General features: G+C 43.0%; 1 protein-coding gene across 1 annotated transcript in view; it reads right to left on the reverse strand.

Annotated features, from left to right (window-relative positions):
• ERP27 (endoplasmic reticulum protein 27) overlaps nucleotides 1-20,137 on the reverse strand; it is a 25,601-nt gene extending 5,464 nt beyond the window's left edge. The window contains exons 1-5 of the mRNA XM_044455180.1: nucleotides 20,047-20,137; nucleotides 18,928-19,028; nucleotides 10,323-10,460; nucleotides 5,665-5,781; nucleotides 2,447-2,572 (exon numbers count right to left, since the gene is read on the reverse strand). Coding sequence (XP_044311115.1) covers nucleotides 2,447-2,572; nucleotides 5,665-5,781; nucleotides 10,323-10,460; nucleotides 18,928-19,028; nucleotides 20,047-20,137 — 573 coding nt within the window. The remainder of the gene's footprint in view (nucleotides 1-2,446; nucleotides 2,573-5,664; nucleotides 5,782-10,322; nucleotides 10,461-18,927; nucleotides 19,029-20,046) is intronic.

Consider the following 20,137-nt stretch of genomic DNA (forward strand, 5'->3'; position numbering starts at 1 on the left):
GCCAACAGCAATTAAAGGAGAGATTATTTCCAGTCAGGAGACAGGTGGCACCTATTGCAAAGTTATTTTATTTATTTATTTAATTCCTATACTGCCCAAAATTAGTAACATAGGAATTTGCCTTATACCAAGTCTTGCATTGGGTTCAGACAACATGATAACCCCCACTCAAAAGCTGAGTGTGGGTTGTCACTGAATTACAGGCTGTTGCTCAATGTGGGTTAGCAGATTGTTTTAACCCAGCTGCATTAACAAACCATGGCTTGTTAACTATGAACAACCCAAAACCCATGATTTGTTGTTGAGTTGAGTTCTCTGGGTTGTTCATAATTGTTTGTTATTGCAGCTGGGTTCAGACAACATGATAAGCCTTGTTTCAACCATAAGTGATGGTTCAATGAAAACCCACACTCAAAGCTTTGAATGTGGATTGGTGTGTTGTTATGCCCTCTTCCCTCTGGCTGCATAATACTATCCTAGGGGTATGATGCTCTTTCAGACCAAGGGTCAAGTTCTATTTCAGAAAAGCTTTTGAGGGCTGCATCTTAGCAGCAGACAGGGCCATAGGCCAAAATACAAAAGAAAAGAAAGAAAAAGCATACTCTAGGTTAAAACACAGCCTTAAGTGTAGCATTTCGCCTTTAGAGATGGAAAGAAAACCTCCACAACATCCAGGAAGCCAACAAACCAGCAAAACTTGAGGCAAATGGGAATCCTGGAGGACCATATTCATGCACTGGGTCTCAGCAGAGGCAGTGAGAGCTGATGGCTCTCCAGGTCTAGAGCACCAAATCTTTCATTTAGATCCCTGAATCTCTGGGCAGTCAACTGCACCACCAAGCTGCTACCCATGGTCACGAAAAGAAGGGTGTGGAGGCCCGGATGCTCTCTGTTGCATCTGATTCCCCTGGATTAGCTGGCATTTTGCCCACATAAACTTCCTCTGCTGCCTCCTCCTGCCTTGATTCTTTCTGCTTGAGAGTCTTTCTTGCAGAAACAAATCTCTTCCCCTCCTCTGCCCATATGTTCCTTTTTACAAATAGAACTGTTCTTAGAAGACGGGGGGGGGGGGGGAGAGGCTTTAAAGCACATGTAAATTCATAAATGCAGATTTGTACATCTTTGTCCCGTGGGCCCAAGCCCCAGATCTTTTCCATAACAAGCACCACCCCTGGACCAGAGTTTCTTTCCCCTGGCATTGGCTCACCAGCATTTCAGCCAGAAATGTTGCTCATCCCTATCTGGAAATGGCACTGAGAGAACCTGGGACCTTTTGTATGCACAGCATCTGCTTTACTGCAGAGTTTTGACGCTTCCCCAATTATGCATCCAGCAGAATTTTGAGGCACGGCAGCATATGGCACGTGGACCAAACAGCAATGAGGCCCCTGTTCTTAACATGGTTCAGTATAATAGCCCCATAGAACTCTGGAAGAGAAATTTGGACCTGCTTCTGCCCAAATTTATGACAGGCTTTGATCCTGCACGTCTCATAGTCTTTTCCCTTATTAAGACAACATTTGTGCAGAAGTGGTTTGGAACTAAAAAGGCGGGGGAAAGAATCCACATGAGATCACCTGAAGCCCCCAGTGTTTAGGGCAGTAATTGGAACGGAAACAACCCCCTCCAACAATATCAGTCCTGAAATTCTGACTCAGAGTTTTCATCACAGTTCCTCTGGCAAGTTCGAGAGAAAGTTGTGCCATCACCTGGAGAAAGTTCTGAAGGCATATGAAATGTTCAAAGACATTGGGAGGAGGCAAATGGAACAGCAACTCCTTTGGCCACTCCAGCTTCTTTTCCAAAGCTGAACTGTGCCCCACTTCTACACTAGAACTGCAGGTTGGCTGCCAGTGTTAAGAAGCTCTCCACTCCCGCTCCTCATGCACACATATACAGTGGGCTAGAACCAGCCTTAGCCATGACTTACCTATGTCCTATTAGCTTTCCTGTAGCCATGGCTAAGCTTGGGTCTACAGCTATGCCTACACAATTTTATACTGTAATGCTAGGTAATGGGCTTTTTTTTTGAGAGCTGTTTCTTAGAATATTGCTGACACACAGCCCAATGTTCCGTTAATGCATCATACTCATATTTGTTTTCCTAATACACAAAATGTGATATCGTCCCCATTTCCTCTGCAGAAATTAGAAACATAGAAACAGAAACAGAGCAAGTCAGAAGGGGCCTCGCAGGCAATCTAGCATGACCCCCCCCCCCGGCTCCAGCCAGCTCCGCTCATGACATGCCCACCATGTGCATGTCCAGTCTATGCTTGAACACCCTCACTGACAGGGCTTCAGCCACCTCCTGTGGAAGCTCATTCAATACCCTAGAGATCCTAACCATCAGGAAGAACTTCCTGGCATCCACCTGGTGGATGCTGCCTCTCTGTCTGGAAACTGAATGCCCTTATGATGTGGACCAAGAACATTTCAGACTTACCTTCCCTTGAAAGAGGGTGGCTGCTTTGCGATACTTCTCCATCCTCTCTGCATGCTTGGGGGATTTCTTGTCAGTGAACAAAAGAAGGTGGGTCTCGATGGCACTGTCAAAGAGGCCTATTACAGTCTGCCAGAAAAGGGGTGAAGAAATATGTTGGTTAGGAAATGTGCAACTGCTGGAACTACTAGTCCTGGAAAATTAAATGTTCAAAACATAAATCCTCAGAGTCATGAGAGTGCTCCTTAAATTTATAACCAAAAAGAAGAGATCATGCAATGAGTTAAAACTTCAGAGAATTGTAGAACAGACACAGTGTAAATTTTAGGATGAGGAAGAGCTGAGGAAATCAAAAGGGCTTGCTGGGTCATCTTTGCTATGTCTAGGATTTCGCCTGTTTTGCTCTGCTTTATCAAAGTCAAATTACTTCCATTTTGTATTACACAGTATTTTTAGTGTTAACTTAAAAGAAAACACCAGTTTGAAACTTCACAAACATGGCATATTTAGAGCTGTTGAATTCAGATATGGGCCTAAAAAACAAGATTCAAGAAAAACCCTTTCTTCGCATTTTCTCAACATATGCAACAAATAAATGGGAAAAGGAAGAACAAGATCTTGCACTTCCCCATTGTACAGTCCACCAGCTCTGAGGCCTACAAATGGATCATGAATTAGCAAATGGCAAGCACTCATTGCTTACACGAAGGAGCTGTGAAAATACAGATCGGGATTGAAAACGTTGTATTTCTTATAATAATACAAATCCAAGACCCAAAATGATGCTAGAATTCAAACTCAAAAAAAAAAAAATTTGGAAAGTTATTTTCTTCAGTCTTTTGCTAATTTTCTCTCTGTGTCACCCATATTTGAGACTACAGACCCTAAATCTTCTTCAGTGCTACTTGTTTCTCTGTGTGCTTGTCATAAACTTTGCTGCTTCACTGTCCAGTACAGATGTTAATATGGACTTACTGAAAGGGCCTCACTCCCAAATCATTGCACAAAGAAATGCAGCCTTCATTGCAGGTACCTTAGACATTCAAACTTTTTTCTTTCTATACATGTACACATTTTAATTATAACAGAATCTATATTTCACTCATTTTTAATAATTTGATTCCTTGTTTTAATCATGAATTGAATAAAAGTTTGACATAAAGGGCTCTTTCTGGGTCAGACTGCAGACTGTAGGAACTGTACGGTGGAGAATTCTGTAAAAGGCTTGACAGTGAAATGGTGTCACAAGAACCCTTTGGTGTCACACTACTTTTACCATTTACTGAAGCAACAACAACAAAACAGCAGAGGCCTGGAAAACATCTGGACATCATTTTGAACTGTTTGAAAACCATGAGGCCAAGCAGTCTGGGGGCTAACACACAAAATAAGGCCTGGAGCTTTCCATGTATCTCTTGGAGATGGGATGATGGTGCAGGACACACTGCATCTCTGTGAAGGGCCTTAAGGCACCTGGCACCAGCAATGGTCTCCTTGCACAGTCTCCAGCTGCTGGCTAAATCCTCATGTGATTTTTTCTTCTCCTTTCCCCAGCTGCCCAAATTGCAGCAGCCACTCCCACAAGCCAAACAGGGGCCTGGACAGCTTGTAGCTGACCTGCTGCTCTCCCATGTACCACAGAAAACCACAGAGAGGGAGGGAGAGACTTTGTGTCAAACTCTGCCAGCATTTCTATGAAAAAGAGGAAAGTGTGAGAGGATTCCAGAATTAATAAGAAGAGGTCAGTGAGTGCATTTCTCGAAGCGCCTTCCAGCTTGAGAGCATTGGGACTTTGGCATTGTGGGAGGTCCAGTTATTCCAACCTTCAAGTTTCTAGCTCAGTCCATAGAAGATGGCAAACTTGAAGCAGCCTACAGTAAATGCCAGTAAAGCCTATCAGAAGGCTCTCTGACCAAGAAAGAAGAACTTGTGACAGTTACACACGGGCAGGTCTCTGCCTTTTGACCCACAGTGTGGGCAGAAACCTCAGCAAGAGGCTTTTTCTTCACTTAGAGACAAGATGCCATTATCTGCCTGGTAGCATTAGTCTTACATGACACATGCTGAGCAAGCGTTATTGTGAGCCATTCTGAGCATGGTTTACCATTGATAGGCAGAAAACAGATAAAAGGTGAAAATTGAGGGCTGCCCACAGTAGGTTTTGCAGTAATGGATCTGGCTACCCTGAGACTGCAGATGAGGGCTTCCTACAGCTTGGTCCTTTGTCTGGTGGAATTACGTCAGTGGATAATCCCAGTACTGTGTTATAGCTGCCAATTAAATCCATCTAGGAAAAGCCTATTCCATTGTGATCTGGAAAATGAACCAAGATGAACTCGGTTTGCTATGATGGTCCTCTCTGATTTCCTCTCAGTGGCTCAACAAGCCACTTGCTCCTTCTTTCTACTTGAAAGAGCAAAAAAGAGCGGGGTGAGCAAGAGGGGACTGTCAAGCAACCGACAAGCCACAATATATGAGTGGTGAGATGCATTCTCTTCAGATGGGGCCCAAAACTTCAGCTCCTTTGTTTGAGGATTTAGACATATATAAACAGGAGTTTTTGGCATCCACTATTTAGTGCTATTGTACAAAACTGGAAGCAAGGCAATAGCCAGATGGAAAAGTTACCAATCCGCCTGGTATTTTACTTACCTCTCCCCTATATGTGCTAGCCAAGTTAACGCTGTACTTCTACCACTGTGCTATGCAAAACATTTGGAGACCAGGACAAACTGTGCAGATGACGGCAGGGAGGGTCCAAATGCATCCAACTGATGTATAATCCACATAAAAAGCAGTCAGTGTGATGCTCATGTGAGCATGCCTACATTCACTGCATTGTTCCTGCTCAATGTTGCTATAACTGTAATCCTGAGCATAGTTTTAGGGAATCTCAGTGCTCTCTGCCTCATTTTTGAAATCCATCCTAAGCTGCTTTTAAGAAGTATCTGAAGAATCATTATGGTTCAAGTAACAGTCCCCATTGTTTCTGCTAGGCAAGATCCAAGCACATCAGACATATACGAATAAAGAAAAATAACTGGAGCAAAGGCTGCATTGTCGCTCTGCATTCAAATAACTTGCTGTTAGGAAAGAGAAAGTGTCACCTAACTAGAGGAATTAATGCTAAGCCCATGATTTTGCTTTTGGACAGAAAGTGGAAACTCAGTTGTCAAATGCCTACAATAATGTCAACATGTTTTAGAGAAGTCCTTCATTACCACAGGGTTGTACTCGGTTACCCAATGGAGTTCATGGATCCGGACAAAACGAATCAGCTTGGTGGCATCAATTCCTTCAGTGTCTTCCATTTCCAGATCTTTCCTTTTGTTATCCACCTGAAGCAAAGCAAGTAGTCCAACCATCATTGCTCTACTCCAGTCATTTCCCCTTACATCAGTCTCAGAAACAAAGGGTAATTCCTAATGAGCCTTTTATCCTGCAGTCACCCTGCCTTATTCATAGAATTTTACAGTGGGTCCACCTGACCTCATCTTCCGCTTGCAACCTTCCCAACTTTCTCTGCCATCTGTTCTACCCTTTTCCTTCACAGAAAAAGAAGGGAAACATGCAGTAACACTTTGACTGGTGGTAGTAGGAACCCTCCATCTGGAAACATCCAAATTCTTATGTGCAGGCAGGCATAACAGCCAATGGGGCCCTACTGGGCGCTGTATACTGCATGTGTCTGCCTCCTCTCTTTCCAACAAGTGTGATCCCCTAACCCCATGAATAGTGATGTAGTGAAACCAGGGGTGCAAAAACAGCATTATTTTTAATTAACAAAGATGCTGACATCACCTGGCATCTCATCCTTCATAGAATTCCCTCTTCACTTTGAAGTTTAATTGTCACAGTAACTGGGGGGAAATCAATTTGCTCAGCAAAAAATCATGCTTAGTTATAATGCAAAGTATTTGGGGATAGCTTGGTGTTGAATTAAGACCCATTAGCTGTACAAAGACCTGCTCCTGCTGAAGATACTAGAAACTCTTCTGTTGAAATGAATGAACACGGTTGTCTGGGTTTTTGGAGGCGATCTTGGGGGCAGAACTATGGAGATTGTCATGAGACTGCCTGCACACCTCAGAATCTCTCACTAAACATGTCAGGTAATGACGGTTCGGTTCTCCCACCTTCTCCACAATCAAAGGTCCATCTGTACCACTGTCACCATGTATACCTGCTGGAAGACACCAACACATTCATGTCCTATTCCCCACATGATGCACATTATGCATCCCTGTGTAGAATTTAATTTGTCTACTTTTTCCATGGAGATCATAATACTGATTATAATACTCTAAGTACCATTCTCAAACCTTTGTTCTTTTACCTTAGCTAAAGAAAATATGAGAAATTATGGACAATCTCACAATCTGTCATGAAACCAGGGTTATTACCAGTTGCACTAAGTTGCCCTGAACTCTAGCAACAATGAGGATTCACTGATAACTATTTATGATACCTCTGGAAAGAGGATTGTAAACCAATCTAAACCTTTCCCTTAAAAAAGATTGTCTGCTTATTTCATTACTTCTAAACCTAATAAACATTGGCACAAGCATCTGTGGATTTCCTGGAAATATTGTGTAAGCAAGAAGCTCTCCAATAAATAGAGGAATTTTTCCAGCAGGAAAAAAATATTCAGGCTCCACAAACACAACTTCTGGGAAAATATCTCCTCCTGATCTACCTTACTGACAGGACTCACAATAGGCAGGCAGGAAAGATGGAACAACTCAACTGCAAGGTCCAGTGGACATTTTGTTAAATTATCTAATTGATGTGTGGCACAACACTGATAAAATCTTATGAACACAACACATGGGACACTGGAAATGTATTACTATCTACCTTTGGGCCATGGAAGAGAGGATTCGGGCTCCTGATTTTTTCTGTGGCCCACTTGGGAGTAAACCAAGAGCAGCTCTGTGGAAAATAAGCCAGAGCACACAGACCCTGGATACAGTTCCAGGGACCACCAAAGTCACTAGCGGTTGGAACAGTTTGCAGACTTCAGCAGTAAAAACCCTGTTCTGATCATCTGCATATTTTGCAGTTACATAAAGAATCTCCTGTGTCAGAGAATCAAAATATGTTCGATGAGAACAAGATTTCCTGGGTTGGAAAGTAACCAATCCAGTACCACTGGATTGAGCCAGAAACACTGTTGCTAATCTTGGAGTGAACCATTATGGCACCTCAGGTTGAAGGTCTGTGCACACGTGCTGAATTTCACCTCCCAGGGAACAGGAGTGGGGCGGGGGGTGATGATTTCACAGATTTTTTATAGAGACTTTCCTTTGTGAAAGGAATCAGTTGTATCTGTAGGTTCATTGTAAGGGAGCTTAAAAGCCCACTTAAAACACAGCATTTCTGAGTATGTGCAGAGTACCCTTCCCTTCACAGACAGAAATTGTTGGACTTTTTAAAGAGTCAATTTATGGGGTTATCTCATCATTTATAGTTCTAGAGCACAGTACTAAAATTGCATCAGTTAGAAAAGTGAACCCTCAAAGAAACAGAGGATAAAGAGGATCACAGGCTGGCAAGCTATATCAAATAAGAGAACCTCTGTACAGACAGTGTTCAGCTTTCTTTACCCAAGATGCTAGTCTTTTCTTCCACTAAATGAGAAAGTCTGGGAATCTCTGTTCTACTGCATCACAACACATACGGTTGTCACTTCAGTGCCGGACATTTCAATGAGATCTAAATTAGAACTGGAACCTTTCTGCCAAGTTGCCAGATCCTGTGATGACCTGAGCTCACAAAACAACATAACCAGAGAGCCAGCTGAGGATACTAAGTCACCAAGGAAGTTGCTAACAGCATACCTACGCAAAGAAACTGAAGGGTTTCCTGTGCAGGTCTATGACCTACAACATCAGGTTAACCAATACAGGCTGTGTTTGTACACCCTCCCCATTCCTTCTCCCACCTCAGCCAGGAAGTAAATAAGAGCATTGTTAGCTTTGCCGCCTCTCAGAGAAGTTGAACTGGAGGCGGGCAGGGTGGAGGGAATATCTTCCTAACGGTTGCTAATTTGCAGGTATGATTTAATTTTACCATTTTAGCCATTTTAAAACTCCTCACTATATCATATTGAGGCTAAAGGCAGGAAAGTTGAAAGTCACCAGGAAAACACTTAGTCAAACTGGTAGGAAGGAAGGGCAGAGAGGCAGGCAGAAAGGGCAGAGAGGGGGCGGAAAGGCAGAAAATACACACTGGTGCAAAAGTGCCATTATAAATCCTACACATAAGATCACATCTGCTAATTTCTTGGGGTTTTTTTTTCAGGGATTAGATAAACTCAGCACGAAGAACTAAGTCAAAAAGGCATGTGGTACCAAGTGGCTGATATCTCTCCAGATTTCAGGAAGCTTGAATGCTCTCTCATGTGTAAATGAGCACACACCCCACTACCCATGCAAGATAGTGTGTCAGAAAGTCTTATTCTAAGTAACCAAGCTCAGCTTTACATACTAGACTTCCTCACAGAGGAACAGTGTAATTTTTAAATCAAGCATGCATTTTCTATCACCACCACCCAATCTAACGTAGTACACTCCAGGAAGGACTACACCCTATGGCCCAATCTAACCAATCCCCATAAACACAACATGACCATGTTCTACTCATGCTGCTCTCTTCCAGGTTCAAAAGAACAGAAATTCAGCAAAGATGGAACAAGCCACAACTCAGGAAAGGAAGTCGCATGTTACAGTACAACCATGGCATAGCAAAGGGATGGATGAGCAAGTGTGATGTAGAGTGGAGGTTTCCAGTATGGTAACTACAGGCACCACTGTACTCATGGACACCTGTGGGCACTTGCCAGGCTCTCCATCTTTTCTTATTTTATTCTAAATATGTTCTAACTATTCTTTTTTTAAAGTGGGAGGCAAGGCAAAGTACCGCCTTTCAATGCCATCTTGATTTAGGTTCAAAAGAAGAGCTTTATATTTGAATAGTTCAAGTGACATCTCCACCATATACTTAGATTCTGTGGCAAGTATCCTTTCTTTTAGGCTTACCAGTCACCTTCTGGGAAATGAGTGTTTTGAGACTGGCCGTGCTCACCATGGTTGCTGTTTTATGAATGCGCAAGCCCCTGCTGCCATGGCGGCCATTCTATGAACACCTCCATGACACTTTCCCACAATTTTAAATGTACCACTGATCCAAAGAGAATTTGGATCTCTAATGTGGAGGCTCTAGCAATTACTACAGGGCTGGTGACAAAATCTACCCTTTGTTTTTAGAGTCCTCTATAACTTACCTTTAACAAAACGGTTTGTTACTAATATTATTACGTTGTATTTATATCCCAATTTTCTTCCTCATGCAAGGAATCCAAGGCAGCTTTCAAGGGTCTCCTCCTCTCCATTTTATTCTCACAGCAACAACAACAACCTTGTGAGGTAGGTTAGGCTGAGAGTTTGTGGCTGGACCAAAGTCACCCAGTGAGCTCTCATTGCTGAGTGGGGACTAGAACCCAGGTCTCCCAAGTCCCAGTCCAACACTGTAACTACTATGTCATAATCCTTTGATCTTGGTTTTTTCCAAAGTAGTAGCTCAAGTAAAGCCTTTTTCAGAACATTCTTTTGCCTAACATTCTTTTGCCTAAACTGGGAGTGTGGTGGGGTGAGCAGACTGTTCTCTTTATTTTTTGGTCTTACTGGGCTTCTTTCCTCACTAGAGTATTTCAGGCCTCTTCCTGTTACTATTGGAAATATTTCTTCATACCTTAGAGTATTATATTGATTCCCTCCATGATTAAGGCTAAAGAAGGAATCCCAATTTATATTGTTAACACCTACAGCATTGGCCTATCATTGCTGCTGAAAGAAGAACTGCAAGACAGAAAACCTACCTTGCGGAAGAGGGAGACGGTATTTGTTGTGATATTATAATGAGAAAGGACTTCAGAGCTGTTGCAAAACCCAAATGGAATGTCTTGTAGTTCTTGTACCATTGTTAGGAATTCTGAAACTTCTCGTGCCTTTGAATCCTGAAGGAAGGAGGAATGGGGAGAAGAGATGGAATGAGAAAAAGTTTTGGGCATCGGGCAATCATGCAAACATGTATCACCTCTAAACCAGTTTCTCTCATGGGTCTTCTCAAAGAATTCTGGGAGATGGTATAGGTGTGGAAAATCTAATACATGAAAGATGAAGCGAACCTCCAAGATAATAACAGGTCACTTGACTGGGCCCACTGAAAATTCTGTCTCTGAAACTTTTTTTTGAGGAACTAAAGCTCCAGTGAACTGTGGGGAGAGGAACAAATATCAAAGCAGTTCTAGCTATGCCTTTAAAGAACTGCGAGGGGAATGGTGCTGCATCTGCTATTGTGTAGAAGGAACTCGAGTAAAGGAGACAGAGCAGTACATGACAGCCACATCTTCAAGTTCTTCACACAATCCATTCATGGGAATTGAGCAAGGTGGAGATTGAGCTTCCCTGCCTGGTTTCATGGAAGCTCCTGCTCAAATCCTGCAGACTGCCACATTCAACATGCAGAGGTCGAAAACTGAGGGACAGGACTGGCATACTGAGAGCTGTTCCTCTTATGTGTGTTGCTTGTATGCTACTCAAGCCTGATCCCTGAATATGTCTAGACAAAAAGGAAAGGGGAACCTTTTAGATGATATCTTCTATCATCTTCTTTAAGATCACAAAATCATAGAATAGTAGAGTTGGACGAGGCCTATCAGGCAATCAAGTCTATCCCTCCTGCTCAATGCAGGACTCCGTGTTGAAGCATCCTTAACAGATGGCCATCCAGCTGTCTCTTTAATGCCTTCAGTGTAACAGAGCCCATCACCTCTTTGGTAATTGGCTCCATGCAGTACTACTCTAAATTTTCCCCTGATGTCGGAAGCCATCTGGCTTTCTGTAACTTGAGATCATCCCTGAGGGTATGGAATGGGCCTCCATGGGAGGTGGTTGAGGCCCCATTGGTGAGGGTTAGGCTAGACATGCACATGGTGGGCAAGCTGTGAGCAGAGTTGGCTGGAGCCGGGGGTCAGACTAGATGGTCTGGGAGACTCGCTCTGTTTCTCAGTTTCTATCTTTGGGGGTCCTTTTTTGGGAGCACCTTCCAAGAGAAGGAGGACCTTTTCAGTTGCAGCAACCCAGCTATGGAATGAGCTCCCCAAAGAGGTGTGCCTGGAACCTACTTTGTATACTTTTCAGTGTCAGATTAAGATCTTTTTTTAAATTTCCCAGCATTTTAGGAGTTTTAACTTTTTGACTTTGTTTTTGTATATTTCATTTTATTCAGTACTGCTGATAAGCTTCTACGCGGAATAATAGTAATTGCTATTGCTATTATGGTTTCATTCCATTAAATGATTGTGTGTGTGTGTGTGTGTGTGTTTAACTATTTTTAACCACCCAGATAACCTCAGCTATTGAGTGGTATAAAAATGAAATAAACTGAAGCCCATTATTCCATGTGCTGCATGACTAAGAAGAGACCCCGACCCTCTTCTGTGTGACAGTCTTTCAAGTGCCATCCTATCTCCCTGCAGTCTTCTTTTCTCCAGGCTAAACATGCCCAGTTCTTTCCATTTCTTCTCAAAAACTTTGTTTTCAGATCCTGAATCATTGTTTTTGTCTTCCAGGTTAATAGCTCTCACCCAATTTTGTGTCATCTAACAGAGTATTAGCTATTCTACCCAATTTGGTGTCTTCTGATGACTGAAAAAGAAGCAACATGAAGAAAAATTATAGAAAATTTAACAAAAAGTTAAAAAATAAAAAGATAAGAAAGACTAAGAAAGTATTTGATAGACACAAGAAATTCCCCATTTTTTTATTCAGGTCTTTTTAGTTCTCAGTCATAATAGGGAACAATGCTGACATCTTGTGGCTATTTGTATTCAGTCAGGTTTCTTCAGGATCCATGTTTCAGATAAATCAGTATTCTATGGGGAGGATTACTTGGTATCCCTTAAAACATATGAGACTTCAGAAGACGCATTTAAGCTATTTATCCATTGCATTAGAAAGACTGGGCAGGGCCTGCCCTATCATTAGGCAGAGTACGGTGGACTGCAGCAGGAAACTCTTTTTTGGTGCCATAAAAGGTCATCCATTTGTTGTGGTTAATTTTCTTACTGGATTTTCCAAGGGGAGGCACTTGCAAGATGCTTTGCCTCAAGTGTGAAAACAACTAGAACAGCTACAATGTACCTTGCTTGGGAAGGAATTGAATGACAAGAGACACCATTGTCAGCTCTAGGTTTTTGCAAAGGCATTCTCAATGGGACTTCTCCCATAGTGAGCCTACCATCTCTCCACCATGGTTCCACATGTGATTATTCCTTCTCTTCCTCACTGTTGCTTCCATTTTGCTTCCTTTTGCTGTTCTGCCATGGATAGCAAAACCAACTTGGTTTGGCCCCACTGGAAGGGGTAATTGCTGCCATTCTGCTGCAACACTTCCTAATCAGATACAACAAAGATATTGAATCCTTTAATGTGCATTAGGAAAGTGTGCTTGGTTTCTTTGTGATATGTTTACGGTTAGCCACTGCAGTTGTACTTCCTGACTGGGAGAAACTATCCATTTCCCTGTCCTTTGGGGAGGAAACAGCAATCTCTGTCTACTGACTGACATTCTAGGCCAGTTCCATGGGTACTAAAAAGGGCAAGCATATTTTTGCTGGACATGGCCAACAAAAGTCCTCCCCATAGCCTCCTGATGCACCACAACTGAGAGTGAAAGAAACAAGGAACCACTGGCAGGAATGCGGGGGGAGCAGAGGCTGCCATCGTTGCCCCACCTTCCTCCCATCTTCTATGGGTCCTTTCTTCATACGGCATTTTGGCTGCATGTGCTCTATAGCAGTGAGGGCGAGCCTTTTAGAGACGGAGTGCTCAAACTGCAACCCAAAACCCACTTATATATCGCAAAGTGCCAACACTGCAATAAAACCAGAAAACCTCAAAATCATGCCAGCACACCTCGTTTTTCTAACTCTAACCCTACCCTGGTGCACACCCCTAACCCTAATACAGGGCTAAATTCCATTGAAAATAGGACGATTTTGAAAAAGCCTTCCTTGACTAGCTTTTTCTGCACAGCTCATCATGTTTGCCCATTCTAAACACATTCCAACCATCAAAATCATGCCAGGACACCTCGTTTTTCTAACCCTAACCCTACCCTGGTGCACACCCCTAGCCCTAATAGAGGGAGAAAGTTGCATTGAAAATAATGCAAATTTGAACAAGCCTTCCTTGACTAGCTTTTTCTGCACAGCTCATCATGTCTGCCCATTCTAAACACATTCCAACCATCAAAACCATGCCAGGACACCTCGTTTTTCTAACCCTAACCCTACCCTGGTGCACACCCCTAGCCCTAATAGAGGGAGAAAGTTCCATTGAAAATAATGCAAATTTGAACAAGCCTTCTTTGAGTAGCTTTTTATGCACCGCTCATCATCTCGACCCCTTCTAAAAACATTCCAACCATCAAATTCATGCTAGGACACCTCGTTTTTCTAACCCTAACCCTACCCTGGTACACACCCCTAACCCTGATAGAGGACAAAAGTTGCATAGAAAAGAGGGTGATCTTGAAAAATCCTTCCTTGAGTAGCTTTTTATGCACCGCTCATCATCTCGACCCCTTCTAAAAACATTCCAACCATCAAAATCATGCCAGGACACCTCATTTTTCTAACCCTAACCCTACCCTGGTGCACACCCCTAGCCCTAATAGAGGGAGAAAGTTCCATTGAAAAGAGGGCCATCTTGAAAAAGCCTTCTTTGAGGAGCTTTTTCTGCACTGCTCATCATCTCGGCCCCTTCTAAACACATTCCAACCATCAAAATCATGCCAGGACACCTCGTTTTTCTAACCCTAACCCTACCCTGGTGCACACCCCTAACCCTAATGTAGGGCTAAAGTTCCATTGAAAATAGGACAATTTTGAAAAAGCCTTCCTTGAGTTGCTTTTTCTGCACAGCTCATCATGTCTGCCCATTCTAAACACTTTCCAACCATCAGAATCATGCCAGGACACCTCGTTTTTCTAACCCTAACCCTACCCTGGTGCACACCCCTAGCCCTAATAGAGGGAGAAAGTTCCATTGAAAAGAGGGCCATCTTGAAAAAGCCTTCTTTGAGGAGCTTTTTCTGCACTGCTCATCATCTCGGCCCCTTCTAAACATATTTCAACCATCAAAATCATGCCGGGACACCTCGTTTTTCTAACCCTAACCCAGTGATGGTGAATCTTTTAGAGATCAAGCACCCAAACTGCAACCCACAACCCACTTATTTATTTTGAAGTGTCAACACTGCTATAAAACCTGAAAACTGAGGGTTTATTTTAGAAAAAACAACACACAGCCAGTTCAAACGTGTGTGTGTGTGTGTGTGTGTGTGTGTGTGTATGTATGTATATATTTCCTTGGCAGCTCACTGACCGACCGACCATGTGAAAGCTTGGACAAGTTGCAGCCAATGAGTTGCGGCTCATGACATCATCTCCTGGTGCTGCTACTCCTTTCCAAGCATCCTCATGGCCCTTTGTGCACTGTTATCCAATGCTCGGCTGCTGGGGCGATGCTGGGGCGACTTGACTCACATGCGGACAGAGAAGGGTCTGTGTGCCCACTGTGGCACGCATGCCATAGGTTCACCACCACTGCTCAAGAGAGACCCTCACTGGCCACTTTTCTGCCATGACACCATCCCAGCAGGAAGCGACCAGAAGGGCTCCCCAGGGAACTTCTCTGCTTAATGCCTCACTCTGGTGATCCTTAGAGCAAGGCATTGTACAGATAGTGCTCCAGAAAGTCATGCCAGACATTCTTATTTTGCAGGACTGCCACAGCAAGACCACTGTCAGCACAGCTCTCTGGAACACTACAGTGGCTGATGCCTGATGTGGTGGATCCCCTCTGGAGCACCACACAGAAGAGCCTCTTGTTGCAGTCCTTGATACAGCTGGGAAGCAGCTAAGGCAGCTTTCTGGGGCAGCCTCCTGTTTATGCCTTACTCAAAGTGAGCCAGGGGGTGGGTAGCAACAGCTGTCCCAAGGATCTGCAACAGCTCCTTTCTTCCATGGTTTGGTGGTAGCATTAGGACCCAAGTACCTTCTAGGATCCACCACCCTTCCAGATCCACCACCTTAGTTGTCAGATTTACCCTACCTCATGGGAGGACCAGCCCTGCTGCTGCAATCTTTAGTTAATTGTATTTGCATGCCATCCTTTTTTCTGCAAGTAACCCAAGGCATCTTACATAATCCTTTCCATTATATTTTCACAATCCTTCTGGAGTTGAAATAAGCTAAGAATCAGAGTTTGAGCCCCAGCGAACTTCAGGACTGATAGGGGACTGGGACCTAGATCTCCCAAGTGCCAGGCCAACACTCTGCACATTATGCCACACTGGCAGCCTCTTAACAAGAGGCAGAGCAAGAGAGGCACGAGCACGAGACTAACAAACAGAAGCATTACTGCTTTAGAGCAGCGTTCTGCTTCCTGCCTTCTTCACAGTGCTGTGGCTAATTTGGAGGCAGGAACATTCCGAAGGTGGCACTTGCTATAGCCGAGACCATATGGTGTTAAGGTGTCAGATCTATTCACCCAGACATTCTGACTTGTTTCCCGTGCTTTGGGATCAAATGCCATTTGATAGATGACAGGATGCAATCTTGCAACAGATAACAAATCCGTCTGTGATCATCTGAAGAACTTAGCAACTGGTGGTTCCATTTTTTAAATCAAGATTGCACATTAATTAGTGTGTAAACCAGCTGTTAGTTCTATCTAGACATTGAAAGATATTTCGGAAATGACTGCATCTCATGCTAATGTAGCCTGAAAAGTCCACTATCCAAAAAAAAAAAGGATAGAAATCTGTTAAACTGCAATCCTATACCTGTTTTGTCAGGGGAAAAATGGGGGCTACAATACCCAGAATGTGTGAGCCATGCTTGCTGTGACATGTTGGGACTTGTAGGCTTTTTTCCTGTCCAATCAGCCATAAGATGGAGCTCTTAGTGAAGCATACACTGTTAGCTCTTTGTTTCCTTATCTATTCCTACTCAACCATCTTAGCACGTATAGACCAGGCTCGCAGTATAAATTAACAATGTTTGGCATTTTTCAGAGGGATAGGAAAAACTACATTTCAAGTAAAAATTAGCCAATAAGCACAAAAGGAATTCAACTCTGGAAGAAAATCAGAAACAGGACACTTCACAAATATTTTAGGATAATTTTGCTCTGGATCCTTTTAATACTTAGATTTCAATGACATCCGGTCTTTTAGAATATATATTCAAATTTCTAAAACCTCTACATAAACTAAAAATCTTGAACCTTAAATTTCTTCCAGAATGTGTATTTGCAAACAGAGTTTACAGCTAAACTTGATTTTGTTGAGGGAAAGAGAGGACTGAAAAGGGCTAGTGGAATGGAAAGAGAGAATCCCATTGTAAACAGAATGTTGAACAGCTGTTTCTGGTAGGGAAGTAAGTGTATGTGTGGAATGAAAATAAACCAATAAGTTCAGCTGAGGAACAAAGTGCTTTTTAATATTCCATGATTAACCAGTGGGGCTTCATCTAGCTGAACCATGTTCCAAGCCTTTAAAAACTTGGCTTAGAGAACAAAGTTTTTCACAGCCACAGAAGTAAAACATGACCCTATTCTTGTCTATTCAGAACTAAGTTCTATCGAGTTCAATGGGCACCTGCAGAACACCCACAGCCCAGCAGAGTCCTGCTGGCAAGAGACCCGTAGAGTTGATCATCCTGCTTGATCAGCTGCCTCTGTCTGGCTCAGACAATGGGGTACTAAGGAGAAGGAACAGCAGATGCCATGGCATCTGGCATGCAAGTGGTGGTAATGACAAGATGGAGGATAAGGAGCAAGAGCAGCTGGTGACCTTGGTGATAAGAAGGTAGATTCACTGAGGGAGAGGGCCCATTGAGGGGACTTTGCTGAAAGGCCCTCTGAAACCTGGAGCTAGCATTGATTCTGCAGATGATTTGTGTAAGTGTATGCTCTCTATAGTTTTTGTGTTGCCTTTGAATAGAGATGCAATGCTGAGAAGTGGTATCCAGGAAACGCATCTGAATTATCGAACATATATTCATTTAAATAACTTGATAGCATTCCAACTAGCTTTATTTAGTGAGCTTCAGAGCCTTATGAAAATTAAATGCCAAATTTTATTTTATATATATGAATATATATATGTGTGTGTGTGTGTGTGTGTGTGTGTGTATATATATATATAAAATATTATACACACACATATATAAAGGAAAGGAAAGGAGGTCAGAACAAAGTGTAGGGAGAAAAGGGAAGAGGCCACAATCCAGAGAACCCACAACTGGTTAGATAAGCTGGATGAGTCAAAACAAGTCAAGGAGGAGGTTCACTTAACATGAGAATCCATGGTGAAATCTTACCATTGTGGGTCTGTTGTAGCATCAAAACCCAGTTCTGGACTTCCTTCATGGTATGATGGAAAGAACCACCTATTTTAAGGTTTCCACACTTCACTATGGCTTTTCAGTCATCTGGACCCAGGATTGCCATTTTACCATTGTTGGTATGGAAGCACCATAGGGTCCCCTGGCTGTGGAAATGGCCACTTCTAGCATTCAGTCTCCTTGATGTTTTATCTTACAGTTTTAGGTTTGTAAACCATCCAAAGAGCTTTGGCTTTGGGACAGTATGAAAATGTAATAAATAAATTTCAATCAAATTTTCCAGATTACAAGATTGGGTTTTTTAACCCTGTTCACTTTTGTCTTGAAGGGACCCCAGAAAGCCCTGATATGGACTGTGAGCAGGGCAGGTTCAGGCTTGGGAGGGCCCTGCGCCCCCTGCAGACTCCTCTGCTGATGACCTTATCAGGTGGTGGCACTCCTCCCAGCAGCGCTGGCAACTGCCATTTCAGATTTCCAGCAATACCCCAGGGCAATGTATGTCCAATGCGCCAAAGGACTGTCGAAAATATTAAATGATGGTTTGTAGCTACCTAGTGAGGTGCCCCATCGCAAACAAGCTTCTTGGCACATCGGCAGCTGCCTCAAAATACCATGTGACCACACTGGCTTTGAATGTGAGAAATGGCCTTCAGAAAACAGGCTGAGAAGAAACAAAAATAACTTTGTGTATTCAAGGTTATTTTGGGGTCAATGCTGTCATGTTCTGGAACTGGAAATTGTGCTGTGGATATGCAAGAGCCTTAGTTGTCCATTAAGGGCTGGGTGACATTAAGATATCACACTATACCCTTATTTTACCATTCATACTTAGAAAAGTAACATGCTTATACCAGATAACAGTTTGCCATAGATGGAAATGATTGTTGTTTAAACTCCCCTTCTTATTATACACAATTACAAAATGGTTATGCCCAAGTGCTGGCATAAGAGTGCCGGCTAGTGCAAATTTCAAATATATTCCTGTAGCTGAGCAGTCTTAACAGACCTGGAAGAATCCAATGACAGCCACCTCAGCCGTATCAATGAATGCCGCCGTGACTGCAACATCCTCCAAAAGCTCCGGACTCTTCCTAGAATTGGTGGTGCCTGAGGAAAAACAACAGCATGACCAGCATCCTTTTAGAGCCATTTCTGCACAGCCACACAGCTGCCCCTCCCGCAATGAACGGATCAGCAAACCTTTCAAGGGCTGAACAAGTTGTCTTTGCATATATTTGCTTGTTGCACGGGCCTAACTTTCCTGTTGGGAAAAATTCACTCACTCTGTCACTACTCAACTTTAAGATTTATGGACAAGGACCTGACCTGAAATGAGATCTGCCAGGGCATAGGGCAGAGCTTTTCTCAGTTGTGGGAATATCAAGTACAGGACTCACTCCCCAAGGCTGGCCCACATCAGCCTCAGTTTTCAGGCAGCTGGGGAGACTTAAAGCTTTCTTATTGATGAGCAGAGATGGCTTTACAGAACTGATCAGATACACTCCAAGCCTTGATCATGATTGATAGATGTTCACAGAGACTACTTATTCTTTTAGATTTCATAAATGTCTTTTTTTCTCAACTATATTACTAAGATTCTTAGTGTGCTCTCTCATAATGGAGTCAGGAAGGCTGTTTTAAGGGTTCCATAACAAATAGTAATTTGGAATTATGAAATAAAAACTAATTTGGTCCTTGCCAGTTTCAACTGTTCACAAACCTAAAAGTGACCAGCCTATAAGAATCTGTCTCTTTTGAGTGCAGGATCATCCAGGGGAAAACATACCTTCCCACACATAGTAATGGGAAGCATCCTTCACTTTTCCTGGAGGATGCTTCCCAAATTCCCATTTACTGAGAGGTACATTGCTTCAGATAGCATTGTGTACTACAATCTAGGTCAATCTTCCCCAATGTGCTGACCTCCAGATGTATTTGACTCCAACTCCTATCATCTCCAGTCGATAACCCCATTGGCTAGGAATGATGAAAGATTTAATCCAACAAGCCCAGAGGGCACTACGTTGGGTCAGAATGATTGGACCTCCTCTATTTGCTGATCCACATGGTTTCCTGGACCATTCACCACCTCTTTGTTAGAAAATTCAGGACACTGCTCTCTTACCTTCTGATGTAGGCTTCTTCTCAGCATATCCCAGGTAGAACACCCAGCAGAGAAGAAATAGAAGGAAACCCTGTGATATAGAGTTTGACAT

This window comes from Varanus komodoensis, unplaced genomic scaffold, assembly GCF_004798865.1.
Source record: "Varanus komodoensis strain SLA01 unplaced genomic scaffold, ASM479886v1 scaffold8, whole genome shotgun sequence".
Lineage (NCBI taxonomy): Eukaryota > Metazoa > Chordata > Lepidosauria > Squamata > Varanidae > Varanus > Varanus komodoensis.